This window comes from Thalassophryne amazonica, chromosome 5 (assembly GCF_902500255.1).
Source record: "Thalassophryne amazonica chromosome 5, fThaAma1.1, whole genome shotgun sequence".
Taxonomy (NCBI): Eukaryota; Metazoa; Chordata; class Actinopteri; order Batrachoidiformes; family Batrachoididae; genus Thalassophryne; species Thalassophryne amazonica.
In genome coordinates this window covers 102,286,089-102,299,841 of record NC_047107.1, presented here as the reverse complement: position 1 = coordinate 102,299,841, position 13,753 = coordinate 102,286,089, and the positions used below count along the sequence as shown (strand labels likewise).

General features: G+C 42.1%; 1 protein-coding gene across 2 annotated transcripts in view; it reads left to right on the top strand.

The window, feature by feature from the left end:
• Nucleotides 1-1,871: 1,871 nt before the first annotated feature.
• psat1 (phosphoserine aminotransferase 1) overlaps nt 1,872-13,753 on the top strand; it is a 51,528-nt gene continuing 39,646 nt past the window's right edge. For both annotated transcript variants that reach the window (XM_034170989.1, XM_034170988.1), the window contains exons 1-4: nt 1,872-1,978; nt 5,712-5,772; nt 5,900-5,969; nt 12,906-13,111. In XM_034170989.1, the coding sequence (XP_034026880.1) occupies nt 1,922-1,978; nt 5,712-5,772; nt 5,900-5,969; nt 12,906-13,111 (394 nt within the window). In that variant the 5' untranslated portion in view covers nt 1,872-1,921. The remainder of the gene's footprint in view (nt 1,979-5,711; nt 5,773-5,899; nt 5,970-12,905; nt 13,112-13,753) is intronic.

The following is a 13,753-nucleotide window of genomic DNA, read 5'->3' as shown; positions in this document are numbered from 1 at the left end:
GATCTCATGGAATCTTGCTGGAATTCATTGCCAAGTTGAGACTGAAACAGGAAGTGCCCAATTTTGAGTCTACTGTGAAACAGGAAATGTTAAACACTTCCTAGCATGGGTGGAGCTAGAGGGGAGGCCAGGGTTGCATTGGACCCCCCCCCCCCCCGAAATCCCCAGCACCGCATTTCTGGTTGAAAAGAGCCAGCTACATTTTGAAATCGGTGACACATATTGTTTTTCCTGTATTTGAAATGGCATAAACAAATCAAAATGTGTGAAATACTAAGGGTTCCAATACTTTTGGAGGGCACTGTATCCCAACCTTATGATTACTGCAAAATGAGTTTGGTATTATAACTGTTTTGTTTAAGAATTCTTAATTTTCACTGTTGCTGCACTTTGTGTGAAATCATATTCATATCGTAAAATATCATATCAATAGAGATATAATATGTATTTGTCTTCAATATTGATATATGATCATTCGGCCACATTGTGCAGCCTCACTGTCAACGAGCTGAAAGGTTTGAATATTAATTTACATCTACATTTAAAAAATGCTTAAAGTGGCAGAGGGTTAAGAAGGCTACGGTTGGGGGGGGGGGGGGGGGGGAATGCTGAAGGCTTTTAGCCATGCTAATGCTCCCCAAAGCATTTACTGAAAATGAAAGGTGAACGACCTTAATGAGATGGTGAGGACTTTCCAGGCATGTGAGAGGCAAATAAAGAAAATGCTTAAAATGGCAGGAGGTTAACAGGGCCGTAGTGGGGATCTGGGAGGTCCCCAGAAGCTGAAGGTTTTTAGCCATGCTAATGCTCCCCAAAAGCATTTACTGAAAATGAAAGGTGAACGACCTTAATGAGATGGTGAGGACTTTCCAGGCATGTGAGAGGCAAATAAAGAAAAATGCTTAAAATGGCAGGAGGTTAACAGGGCCGTAGTGGGGATCTGGGAGGTCCCCAGAAGCTGAAGGTTTTTAGCCATGCTAATGCTCACAGAAGCATTTGCTGGAAAAAAAAAAGTCTGAAGAACCTCAACGATATGGTGAGATGTTGAAGAGCTTTGCTCATTCATGTCACCGACATATACATATTAACTCTATTCGGTTGTTAAGTGTGACATAATGCATCACACGATTTTCACCTTCTGGGTCAAAAAAAAAAAAAAAAAAAAGTGTGTTTTGTCAGCTGTTTGTGCCCGTTGGTCGTCTGCATCAGCTGAGCTACTTTTGAAGCAAAGACCTTACAGGCAGAGTTCCCGGATGTGCAACCGAGTCAGGTCGGAAGCATCACCGGAGCACTCCAGTAAAGTTAGAAAGATATTCACAGATTCAAAGTTCACGGCGCAATAAATCTTAAAAGACACATTGTAGAAAAACAAACAACACTAGTTTCAAACCTCGGGAAGGTAGACGATGAGCTACAACTTTATTTTTATCCATATGAGCCATCCTCCGAGATGGAAAAATAATACTGATCTGAACGAGCAGACAGGAGAGAAGCAGAAGCGTAGGGACCGTCTACAAAGTGCAAAAACGAAAAAAGACACCACAAAATAGTCAATAAATTCAGTGTAAAAAGGTCACCGAATTCACTGAACACATCAGTCTCCTGCTTGTTATATTACAGAGCTCAGTTTGGAAAAATGCCATTGTGGAAAAACCTTGGAGATTTTTTTTTTTTTTTTAATTTTCAATAGCATCAATGTTATAAGGTGTGATGTCTCGTGGGAACAAAACGCCCACAATGCATCGCCTTGCTGACGTCACGATCCCCGTTCCAAAAAGTTTTTTTCTTGCTGACATCTGAGTTGGCCATCTGAGTCGTCAGGATTACGAGCTGAAGCCGGGTTCCTGAAGGCATCATTATCCACGCAGCCGTCGGTGAGCTGATCTGGATTCAGTGCGTGTTGAAAATTCACCGCTGCAGCATGGACCTCAACAACACCATCTACTTTGGACCGGGACCCGCTAAACTGCCCCGATCCGTGAGTTGACATCGGCACGTTTTTAAAAGGGGAAAAGTTGCATGTGCTGGTGAAGCAAGCTGTTCGTGCGAAACGTATGGGACGTTCACGTGTCAGTACAAAACGCAGCCGCAGTCGGGTGAAAATGATCAATCACGACGACGTCCATGCGATGGCAGAAAATAACGCAGCTAAATCGTAAATGGTTTTACGTCTTTACTTGTTAAATTCGGAGTTGGATCGGTTCGTGCGCTGTCACGGCTTCGGTGTTGTTTCAGCCGTGACTGAGTTGCGTCAGCCTCCGAGATTCTCATAGGAAGATGCTCATTTTTGTGCTTCACCCATCGCCGCTAGATGTCGCCAAAAACCACCGTCAGACTAAAATCACAGGCGACACGTCACACAAAAGATAAAGAAACTTATTCGAACTGTGCTTCATCTTCCAGCCAGAACTCATTTAAACTACTCGCGTTTTGCACAAATTAACTGGTTACCGGTAGAAAAACGTGTAACTCAGTTCAATTTACGTAATGTACATCACATTGTTTATGGTACCTGCCCTTACCAAAAAATAGTATTGATAAGTATATAAAAAGTAAACTGGAAGTATACTTGAAACATACTTGCATATACTACTTTTTGGTAAGGGTGTCCCAAATATTTTTTCAGAACTATTTTCGTTATGTTTCTGAAGTACACAAAACAGAACTACATCTAGCCATTCATCATTATTTATTTCAAGATTCACCACAAATGGTAAAAAATTCCCTTAAATATATTGGTGCTATTAGTTGGAATCAGTTGCCGTTCAAAGCTGTGATAATCTGAACTGTTTTAAGAGAATCTGCTCAATAGCATTGTTGAAAGTCAGGTCAGTCAGTTTGTGTAAATATGTACTTTATTTGCTGAAAATAGTTTTTATTTATTTTTTAAGTGTTTTTATTCTTTTTATTTGTTTATTTAGTTGTTATCTGGTTGCTTAACGTGTTTGTTATAGAGAAGGACCACAATGGAAATAAGGCAGACTTTTGTGTTATCCTTTATATTCCAAAGAATTTATTCTGGTTATTGTTTTTTGTTATGTCTTTGTTTAATTCGTGTTTTTTTATTTGTATGGAATTTCTAAATAAATCAAAATGAAAATTTATTTGACACGATTTGATTCTGATATCGTCACCGACTATTCTTTTTATGGTTTGTTTTTTCCAGAGGATTTGTTTAATTGATCACTATGTAACAAATTTTTATTTTTGTTTTGTTCCTGGGTACACAGTGTGTTTTCCTAACCTGTTATGCCTTAAATAAATAGAAAATAGCTGTTATTCCACAGAAACTTTGCTTCTGTGATCAGGACAATATTTTGAAATTTGTCTGTTTTCAAGAATATTCTCGATTCGCCTTCACTACTACTGAGTACTCTTCTAGAATATTCCTTAACTGCTAGAACTGTACAGAATTTTCTAGAAGTTTCCAGAATTATCTAGAAATGTCAAGAAACTTTTAGAACTTTCTAGAACGTAAAAAAAAAAAAAAAAATCAAAGTTTGTGTGGAATGTAGTCATTTTTCCATAGACTTTAGACATAAGCAGGTGAAATATAACACTTAGAAGCCAGGAACAAAAATTGTGTTACATAGTGTTATGGGACTGTGATTTTGTTTTGCCTCCTCGGGGAGCTCGGAGTAGATTCACTCCTCTTTCGCGTTGAGCGGATCCAGCTGAGGTGATTAGGGCGTCTGGTAAGGATGCACCACCACCTCGGGAGGTGTTCCAGGCACATCCATCTGGGAGGAGATCCTGGGGATGACCCAGGACTAGGTGGAGAGATTTATATGCTTGGTATGGGATACTGTATATGATTCTAATGTCAACCCGCTACTAATTGTTGCTGTTCTTTTGGCTGTTCCCAGTTTCTTGAGGTCGCCACAGCAGATCCAGTACAGATCCGCATTGGGATTTGGCACAAGTTTTACACTGGATGTCCATCTTGGTGCATCCCCTGTTGTACATGGAAAAACACACACAGCCCCAAGCGGGTACCTAGACCATGGGCCAAGCAGGTTTTCGGTACCACTTAAGGTGACTAAACGACACTGAGAATCCAGCCTCAGTATACCATGGCCTACACAAAAATGTATGACAACCATCCCAGGGTGGTAGCTGTAGCCAGGTAGGGGTCAAAGAAGAATTACACAGAGGTCAAAATGTAAAAATGCTCCAATCATGTTAAAAACTATACCACATTATTTGTCTGATCATAAATATTCCAAAAAGGTATCATTTGGACTATCTGTGACTGAATGTTCTGGAGTTATGGGGTAAAACAGCAAGAATGGTGACAAAGATCAGTTTCAGTTTGTACAGGGGTCAAAAGTTAAAGCTGCTCCAATTTCAGTAAAATATCCCATGACCTTCTTGCTGAGAGGCAACAGTGCTAACCACTAAGCCATTGTGCTGCCCAAATAGCTCACCTGAAAGGAAAAATACAGCATCAGTAAAAAGTGCACAGGGTTGTGCTGTACAGTTACACTGAAGTGAGAAATTGCTTTGAAAAGTTGCTGTCAGAAGGCGATTAAAAAGAAAAGTGATTGCACATTAAAATAGACTTTTTCAGTGTGCTTTAAGAAAACATACAAAACCGATATGAGCATTTATAGTGCTATTTTAAAAACAAACAAACAAAAAAACGCAATGCTAAAATACCCTCGGCCATATGAGCATTGTGTTCTGTATAATTTGCAGTTATTTAAGTAATTACAGTATTAGGTTCCAAAAACTGAGTTTGCAACTAGTGACCAGATTGAGATTGTGATGTCACGGTGCAGCTCTACTCTGATTGTCTGTCACCCCTGCACTCAAACGAAACAATGTTAATGTCCCTGCTAAATGTCTTTTAAATCACTTCAGAGGTATTATTAGGTTCTAAAAACAGCGTTTTCCATTTTAGAAGTGTTTATTTCTCGCTCGCTTTTACATAATATATGACAAATAGGACATACGAGGTCTGTCAATAAAGTAACGGTCCTTTTTATTTTTTTCAAAAACTATATGGATTTGAATCACGTGCGATTACATCAGCCAACCTTGAACCCTCCTGCGCATGTGTGAGTTTTTCCACGCCTGTCGGTTGCGTCATTCGCCTGTGGGCAGGCTTTGAGTGAGCACTGGTCCACCCCTCTCGTCTTTTTTTTCATTGTTCAGGAATGGCTCAGAGACTGCCGCTTTGCTTGATCAAAATATTTTCAAAAACTGTGAGGCACATCCGAGTGGACACCATTCGAGAAATTCAGCTGGTTTTCTGTGAAAATTTTAACGGCTGATGAGAGATTATGGAGTGTTACTGTCACTTTAAGGACTCCCCACGGAGCCGCAGGGCGCGCCGTGCCCCGAGCCGCCGTCGTCTGCCTGTTTCGAGCTGAAAACTTCCAAATTTAAGCCTCTGTTGACCCAGGACGTCGTGAGAGAACAGAGAAGTTTCAGAAGGTACAGAATGTGACATTTTAATGTCTTAAAATATGTCTTAAACTAGCCATCTTCGAACTTGTCCAAAGTATGTGTCCCAAGAATGTTCCCTGTGAATTTGGAGACTGGCAGTAATAGAACTGGACTTATGCTGTACACAGATAGATGGACGGACAGACAGACACACGGACGGACGGCAGGTCTTTACAATACCCGATGGCCATATGTTGGCCTCGGGTAACAAAACAAGACTGTTGTTCTGCAGTAGTCCTGAAGCATTTGGACTGTTACAGGTATTGCTGCAAGCACAGAAGGAGCTGATCAACTACAGCGGTGTGGGCATCAGCGTTCTTGGTAAGTACAGACAAGTTGCACTGATTTGGAATGCATGAAACCATTTATACAAAGCCTGTAGTGTATTACCTCCTCATAGAGCCTAAGTGTACTAACTTCAGGTACTTTTGGATTCTCTCCTCACTAGAGATGAGTCATCGCTCATCAGACTTCGGCAACATCTTGCAGAAAGCGCAGAACCTCCTGCGTGAGCTATTGTAAGTTGTTTATTTTTTTTCTCCTCCCCAAAAGATCTCCCATAATCACAGTTCTTCACTAATCATCGTAAAATGAAACAGTTCTAATTCTGTGCATAATTATGTGTTTTCATACATTTTCTGCATGTCTTATGTTAACACTCAGAAGGCCAAGGTCTGGTCAAATGACCAATATACCTCTGAAGTCCACGGATAGTCAAATGACTCCAAGATCCCGTGTGGAGAGCTACTTCTGTTATGTAAAGGGGCTTTCACAGTGGCGTATTCGTACAGCTGCTCATTGCGGCGTTGTGAGTAGTTGAAATACGCCCCAAATACGCACGTGCTCGTTTTTTTCCGTTGTGCATTCCGTTAGTAGAGCTGCGTATTGCGGCGTGTGTAGCTATTTAATACGCCCAGAGTGCGCGCGTATCTCGAGTGTTCTTCCGTTCGTATAGCTGCGTGTGTAGCGTGTTTCTTTTGCCGCTATAAAAAGCCACTTCGCCCTTTTTTTTTTTTTTCAGTTCTCCCCGGACGGCTGAGCAGAACACATCGCTGCTCTGGAAAATCAGTGTGATTTTATGCCGCTAGAAAAAGCACTTCCCTTTTTTTTTTTCAGTTTTCCTCCTGTCGGCTGTGATTTTATCGGTGTGATTTTATCATGAGGTTTTTAAGCCCTCGCCTAAAAGCTGCAATTCTCCAACATCTGGATGTCCTGGAAAGATTGATTAATTATGTGGCATGAGGCTTGAGCGCTTGAGAGAACAACGAGAAGCAGGAGGCAAGCTATCACAAGAAGGAGAAGAAGACGTATGTGGGTGAGACCTTGGATCCAGTGCATGCTCCTGCATGGTCAATATGAACAGCTGATGAAAGAGCTGCATGCTGAGGATGTTACAGCATTTACTAATTTTCTGCGCATGGAGCCACCAGCTTTTCATGAACTTTTGTCAAGAATTGGGCAGAGGATTACAAAACAAGATACCAACTGCAGGAAAGCTCTGGAACCTGGTTTGAAGCTGGCTATTACTCTGAGGTTCCTGGCCACTGGAAGCAGCTACAAGACTCTGCGGATTTCGAGTTGCCCACAACACCATCAGTATGTTTGTTCCAGAAGTGTGCCAAGCCATAATTGATGAGTTATCTGATGAGGTGCTCATGTGCCCACACACTGCAGAAGGATGGAAACATGTGGCACAACAATTCCAGCACCGCTGGAACTTCCCTCATTGCATGGGTGCCATAGATGGCAAACATGTTGCCATCAGGAAGCCTGCAATCACTGGCAGTTTATACTTCATCTACAAAGGATTTTTCTCCATAGTACTGCTTGCAATTGTGGATGCACACTACAAATTCATGTATGTGGACATTGGACAGACAGGTTCTGGCTCTGATGCTGGTGTGTTTAATGAGAGCCCTTTCAAGGCAGCACTTGAAGCTGGTCACCTGAACCTGCCAGAACCAGATCCTCTGCCTAATGATGACCAGCCACTGAAATACTTCTTGGTGGGAGATGATGATTTTGCTCTCAGAGAGTGTACAACTACAGGCTGTCGAGAGCCAGAAGAGTTGTGGAGAATGCGTTTGGAATTCTGGCATCTCGGTTCTGCTGTCTTCTCACCACTTTGCCTTTAACTCCAGACAGGGTTATCAAGGTCACACATGCATGCTGTGTCCTCCATAACTTCCTGCGACTCAGAAACCCTCTGATTGATGTTGCTACACTGGATCAAGAGGACCCACAGCACAACCATGAAGTAATCCCAGGCTTGTGGAGACAGATGCCCAGCTGCCAGACATGGAACAAGTTATCGGGGCAACACAAGCAGAGCAGCCAAGGAGCAAAGGAACTACATCATCGAGGTATGTCAGCTCTCCTGTAGGCCAGTGTGCCATGGCAAGATGACTATTACTGAATATTCAGTAGACTACTGTGACTTGTGACATGGACACATCATCTTAACACTCCTTATATCTCACAGTACTGTTTACATTTAATTTGAACATCTACAAAGTCATTGTGTAACACAGTTTAATTATTTTTGAATAAAAGCTCAAACAAAATTATTTGGATTGTTTTTTAATATAGTGGTAGGTATATTATAAAGAACTGTGCTGTTTATGAAATTTGAAATGACTGACCTTTGAACTCTTGTATAATAAAATACTGCTATTCCTACTGAAAGACAGCCTTTGGAAAAGAAATCCTGCCAGATGGATTACATTGAAATATGGGTGATAGACAACAACACATAACTTTGTTTTGATCATGAAGTACTAATAATATATATCGCAGGACTACAAGCATTACTATGTTCTTAAACTCCTGTAAGAGATAGTGTGAATCCAAAGAAGTGACAGCCTTGCTGGAAAACATAAAAATTTAAATCCTGCTATCGAAGACTGAGACATAAGGGTATTAATGGTGATAACGTGTTATTGGCGTCTGGAATAAATGAAGAACAGCTATGTATTGTGAACTTCCTGCCAAAGTAAACACTGTGGAATGCAGGTCCCAAAAGATAACACAATATGATTTTATTGTTATCAACGTTTGTGCGGCTATATTAGACAATTTATTCAAGGACAACCACAAATACATTTCCCAGATAAATGAAAGACTGAAATCCTGTGAGACAGTGCAGATGCAAAGAGGTGACAGCCTTTATGATAATATGAATAATATATGATTTTATATATATATATATATATATATATATATATAAAAATGGTGTAAGAAGTTGAAGTCTCAAAGACAACTGATTACTTTGATATTGTCATGGAGTATTGCTCAATCTCCAATGAAACGCAGAGATTCCATGGAGTGGAAAAACTCCATAAGACCATGACATCCTGAAAATACACTGTGAAATGCAAAGTTAAATGATGAAAAATTGCAATTTGTCACATAAATCAAACTCTGAACTAGGAGCCTGTAGGTAACAAAAACAAACTTTATTTTCAACAAAGATGACAACATTCACAACTACAGTCACTCAAGGTAAAACAACAACACTCAAACAACATCGGCATCACTCTCTTTACTTTCATCATTTACAGGGGTTTGGGGTTTTGGGTTGATGATTCTATATTAGATAACAGTGACATATTGAAGTCTGATGTGGTGAAGTTCAGGATTGTGTCTGCGTGGTGAGAAGGGTAATATGGTGAACGGGGATGGGGATTATGATGTGCTGGATCTGAATGTAGTATTCTGGGTGGGTTTTGTGCGTGTGTGCTGGGTGGTAGGAGGGGAGACCAAACAGCGGCATTATATGGTGACGGATGTTGGGAATTGATCCGTGGTGCAGCTGATGAAGAATAGTAGGGTTGAAGAATAGTAGGGTTGAAGGGGGGCGGGAGGAGGACGGAAAGATGCGGCATGTGGAGGAGGGATGGAGGGATGCGGAGGAGCCAGGGATGTTGGTGGAGGAGCCAGCGATGATGGATGATGTGATCTGGGAGGAGCTGGGGATGGCACATGGTGTACGGGAGGAGCATGATGTGAGGTGGATGGGTCATGATGTGAGGTGGAGGGTTGTGAGGGTGAGTGGAACTGCTGTGGTTGTTGGTGCATAAAATGATATTGCTGGAGGTGGCGTTGTTGTTGCTGATTTTTTAAATTTTTTTTTATTTGTAAATCCTGGTAATGGTGAAGCAGCTGTGATGCTACTGAAGAGAAGGCACTCCAGATCTCCTCATCCATCACGCTGGTCTCATGGTAGACCCACTCTGCAAACATCCTCTGTCTTTCGCTTCCCTTCTCCACATGCACAACATTGTTGATACTGGCCCTGGTGTTGAGCTCTTTGGAGAGCTGAAAAGACACAAGCAGGGGTAGTGAGTGACATGCACACACAAAAAGGTTGGATATTTACTTTGAAAATGCAGAAAAATTAACATTATATTAAAATAGTAAATAATAATAACTCACATACTACAAAACAAATAAATTACCTCAGCCAAATGCCTGGAGTTTGAGGGTGTCTTCGTCTGTGGTGGTTTTCGAGCCGCGCTGGGAGGCTGAGGTGCTGGGTCCAGAACTGCCACATCACCTTCCACTGCAGGCTCAACTTCAGCATCATCAACATCAAGATCTGACTCCTCTCTCATCCTGCTCTGTCCATCTGGTGAAAAAGCAGACATGCCATTCAGTTATAATGATACATTGACAAAATAAGTACAAAACATACATTACAAAATAAACTGGTTTCTGAATTGTCTTTTGCTCCGATACGGGGGGAGCACTCAGACAGACTGTTTTGTCGCGCAAACATACTTTTGGCACGTGAAGCGAGGCGAAAACACTTGGTGCGCACAGCGCATAAAAACACATGAAAACTGGCTTTTTGGCATCATTCTATACACACACATACAAAATATTTTGGGGGGGGTGCGCACACCACACCGAATGTTTTGGCGCGCAAACCACACTTTGGGCGCGTGAAGCGCAACACTTGGCGCGCAAAGCGAAAACACTTTTTTGGCATGGCCAAAACTCGCAAACACACTTCTTTTGGCAGCGCAACAATTTCAACATTTTAAAAATACAATACATCAAAAAAAGAATGGCACTTACCAATCCACCGCCACTGGTACAGACGTTTTTAAAGTTCCGGTACTGATGAATCCAGCCATAGCGTTTCTGGAAGCGTGCATTCTCCACCGTCATCCCGACCGTGCCGCTTCCCGAAACTCCTTTTGCCGTCTTCATCAATCGGCCGACTTGTCTCACTGGGTTTTGACCCAGGTCTGCAGACGCAGAGCTGGGTCATCGCCGACACCTTCCACACCCAAGTCCCTGGCCTTTTGGGCGTATAACTGAAGTTTGGCATCCCGGTTGCAGAAATCGTCCGAAGACTTGTCGTACAACATGGGGTGGAGCTGAACCCACTCCATAAGAAAATTTAAGTGGCGGGAGTTTCGCCTGCCGTTTCCTCTTTGCCAGGGGAGCAGCGGGTGACGCTCGCTCGGAGACTGGTGGCGATGACAACTCCCCATCGCTGGAGCCCGGAGCAGGAGATGTGGACTTGTTTGGCATTTTTTCTGATATAAAAAAAATGCAGCCCAAGGGAGAAATTAAAAAGTGGCCCAGAAGAATAAAACGCGGGCAGGAATAAAAAACAAAACAAAACACCAAAAAAACTGCCCAAAAAATCAAAAAAGACCAGAAATGAAATGACGACAGTCAGCTTCGCAAAAGGTGAACACTCCTCAACAAATGAGTCCAATAAAGTGAAGCAATGATCTTCCAGTATTTATAGCAGAACAATGGAGCCCGGCAGGAGGTGTGAAGTGGCGTCTAGTATCGTCTTGAATCGTGGGCGGGCTCACAAGAGCGCACAGTAGCACGGCGCTGCGTGGACTCCCGTGGAGGCTCCATGCTGTGCTGTACGCCGAAAAAAATTAAACAGGTTTATTTTCTTCCATCCTACACGCGTAGCCCTCAACATATGATTGCGTATTGAGAAAAAACTCCTCATGAAGTGGGCGGAGAGCTGCTCATTACAGCGTAGATGATATGCTGTAATGAGCAGCTGTACGAATGCGCCACTATGAAAGCCCCTTTAGCTGAAAGGGCTGTTGATTTGTGCTTAGGTGGATAAATAACTTTACCCTGGGGGAAAGATGGAATTTTGTTTTCTGAATTGTATTGAAATGTACCAAAAAACACACCAAAAGAAAACTTCCTGGGGGAGAGATGAAATTTTGTTTTCTGGATTTTATTGAAATGTACTAAAATGTACCAAAAAAACACACCAGAAAACCAAAATATATACAATAGGTACAGGTTACAGTCACTCACAATGACTAACAGTCCCCACACTGTTATTATGTCATTATGTCCACATGATGACAGCAAGCAGACACACATGCGTCACAGTGGGCAGTTGTTAGTCCATGTCTATCCAAACACAGTACATGTTGTCCAGCTGGGACATCCAGAATGACAGATCTTTCAGCCGCTGTGGTGCACAAATAGTTGTAGCAATAGGTGTACTAGGCAGCTGTAATTTTACACGTTTTGCACACAACTCCTGCTTCATACGCAGCCCTTTCAGCTATGCAGGCAAGTGACTCCAAGATCCCCTGTGGAGAGCTACTTCTGTTATGTAAACAAGGAAGTCTCAGAACACACAGACAGCAAATATGCAAACACAAGAATGTGGCTAGCCAAGTCAGCTAGCCAGGGTCATTAGACTCTCCGTGGGCTTTACAGGTAGAAGAGAAAAGCTTGGACCTCAGAGTACAGCAAGTATTCAGTCAGTGAGTTATTCAGTGAGACTCGTCTTGTTTACCTCCTGGTTGTCCTTTCAAACTGTCTGTCATTGTGAACACTGGACTACTTAAGGTTGTTTAGCTGCAACATTTCCATCACTGTATGTTCAGATAATTTTGTGTTTATTTTGTTTGTTAATATGACCAAAAGCTGATGGTCACCCCTCTGAGTCTGGTCTGCTTGAGGTGTCTTCCTGTAATAAAAAAAAAAAACATCTGAGGGAGTTTCTTCCTTTGCACTATTGCCATTGTGCTTACTCATTGGGTAGATTGTATTTGTGTTTAACAAAGTTAGCCAATTCCATTCAAGACATTTGAATTCGAGAATAATCTTGATTCTCAACAAACATATATACCAAGTTTGTTTTTTGAAATAGTAAATACATTTTTTTTCATAAAATGTAATATGTTGATTTCATGCTAACATTTAATGAAAAGGATTTAGTATTGAAATTCACTTGAAATCTGCAGACAAAAATGCATTGCATATCAACAGTATTTTCAGAATTTTTTTTTTAATACACAAACTAAGTATAAAACTGATCGCAGAGAACATTTTACCATTATCAGTGTCAGAATCTGCACACAAATAGTGTGTGCAGATTGTATACTGTAGTACATTGTATTGTATAGTACATTGTATACTGAATATTTAATAGTCCTCTTTCTCCACAGAAATATACCTGATAACTACAAGGTGTTGTTCCTACAAGGGGGTGGGAGTGGACAGTTCAGCGCAGTTCCTCTCAACCTGATTAGTCTGAAGGAGAACAGGTGTGCAGATTACGTGGTGACAGGAACGTGGTCAGCAAAAGCTGCAAAAGAAGCAGAGAAATACGGCAAAGTCAACATAGTCCATCCTAAACTGGATAGTTACACAAGTAAGTTTGTGTGGAAGTGTCTTCATTTAATATGTGCGATGCAGACGCATTGTGAGGGAGCGTCACTGTTGACATTTTGGACATGTGGCCTGTTTTTCCATGATCCAGCACGCAGGTGCCTGAGTGTTGAGAACCCATGTCCCCTAGCTTTGAGTTGCACTGATGTGGTCAGCTGCGATGTGGAGCAGTGCAAAGAGCCGCAGGAAGGCAGTCCGCTGGCCGTGGGCTGTGGTCGGCGCCCTCCCAGCTTGATTTTGAATGACATCCAACTCATGACATGATTTACATGTCAACCACGGCCCCCCTGACAAATGCATAACTGTAGCATGTGTGGTCGGATGGACGGACCATGTGGACATTGTGATCGCATGTCACATGGCGTGAGGCGCAGCGGGCTGCAGAACGTCACATCATGTGGGGTTTATATGGGATCTATATGGCATTTTGAGTTTTGTGAGCTGACGATACGAGCTGTCAGCAGGATGGGATGTACAGCACACGGTGCTTGGTGTCCGCCCAGGCCCAGTGCTGTGACACGTAGCTAGAGTGGTTCCACAGCTGAGTTTTTATTCTTATCTCTGTTGTAGTGGGTGGGTACACTGCTGTCCAGTAATTCCACCTCCAGAGGGATATGCTGTATAT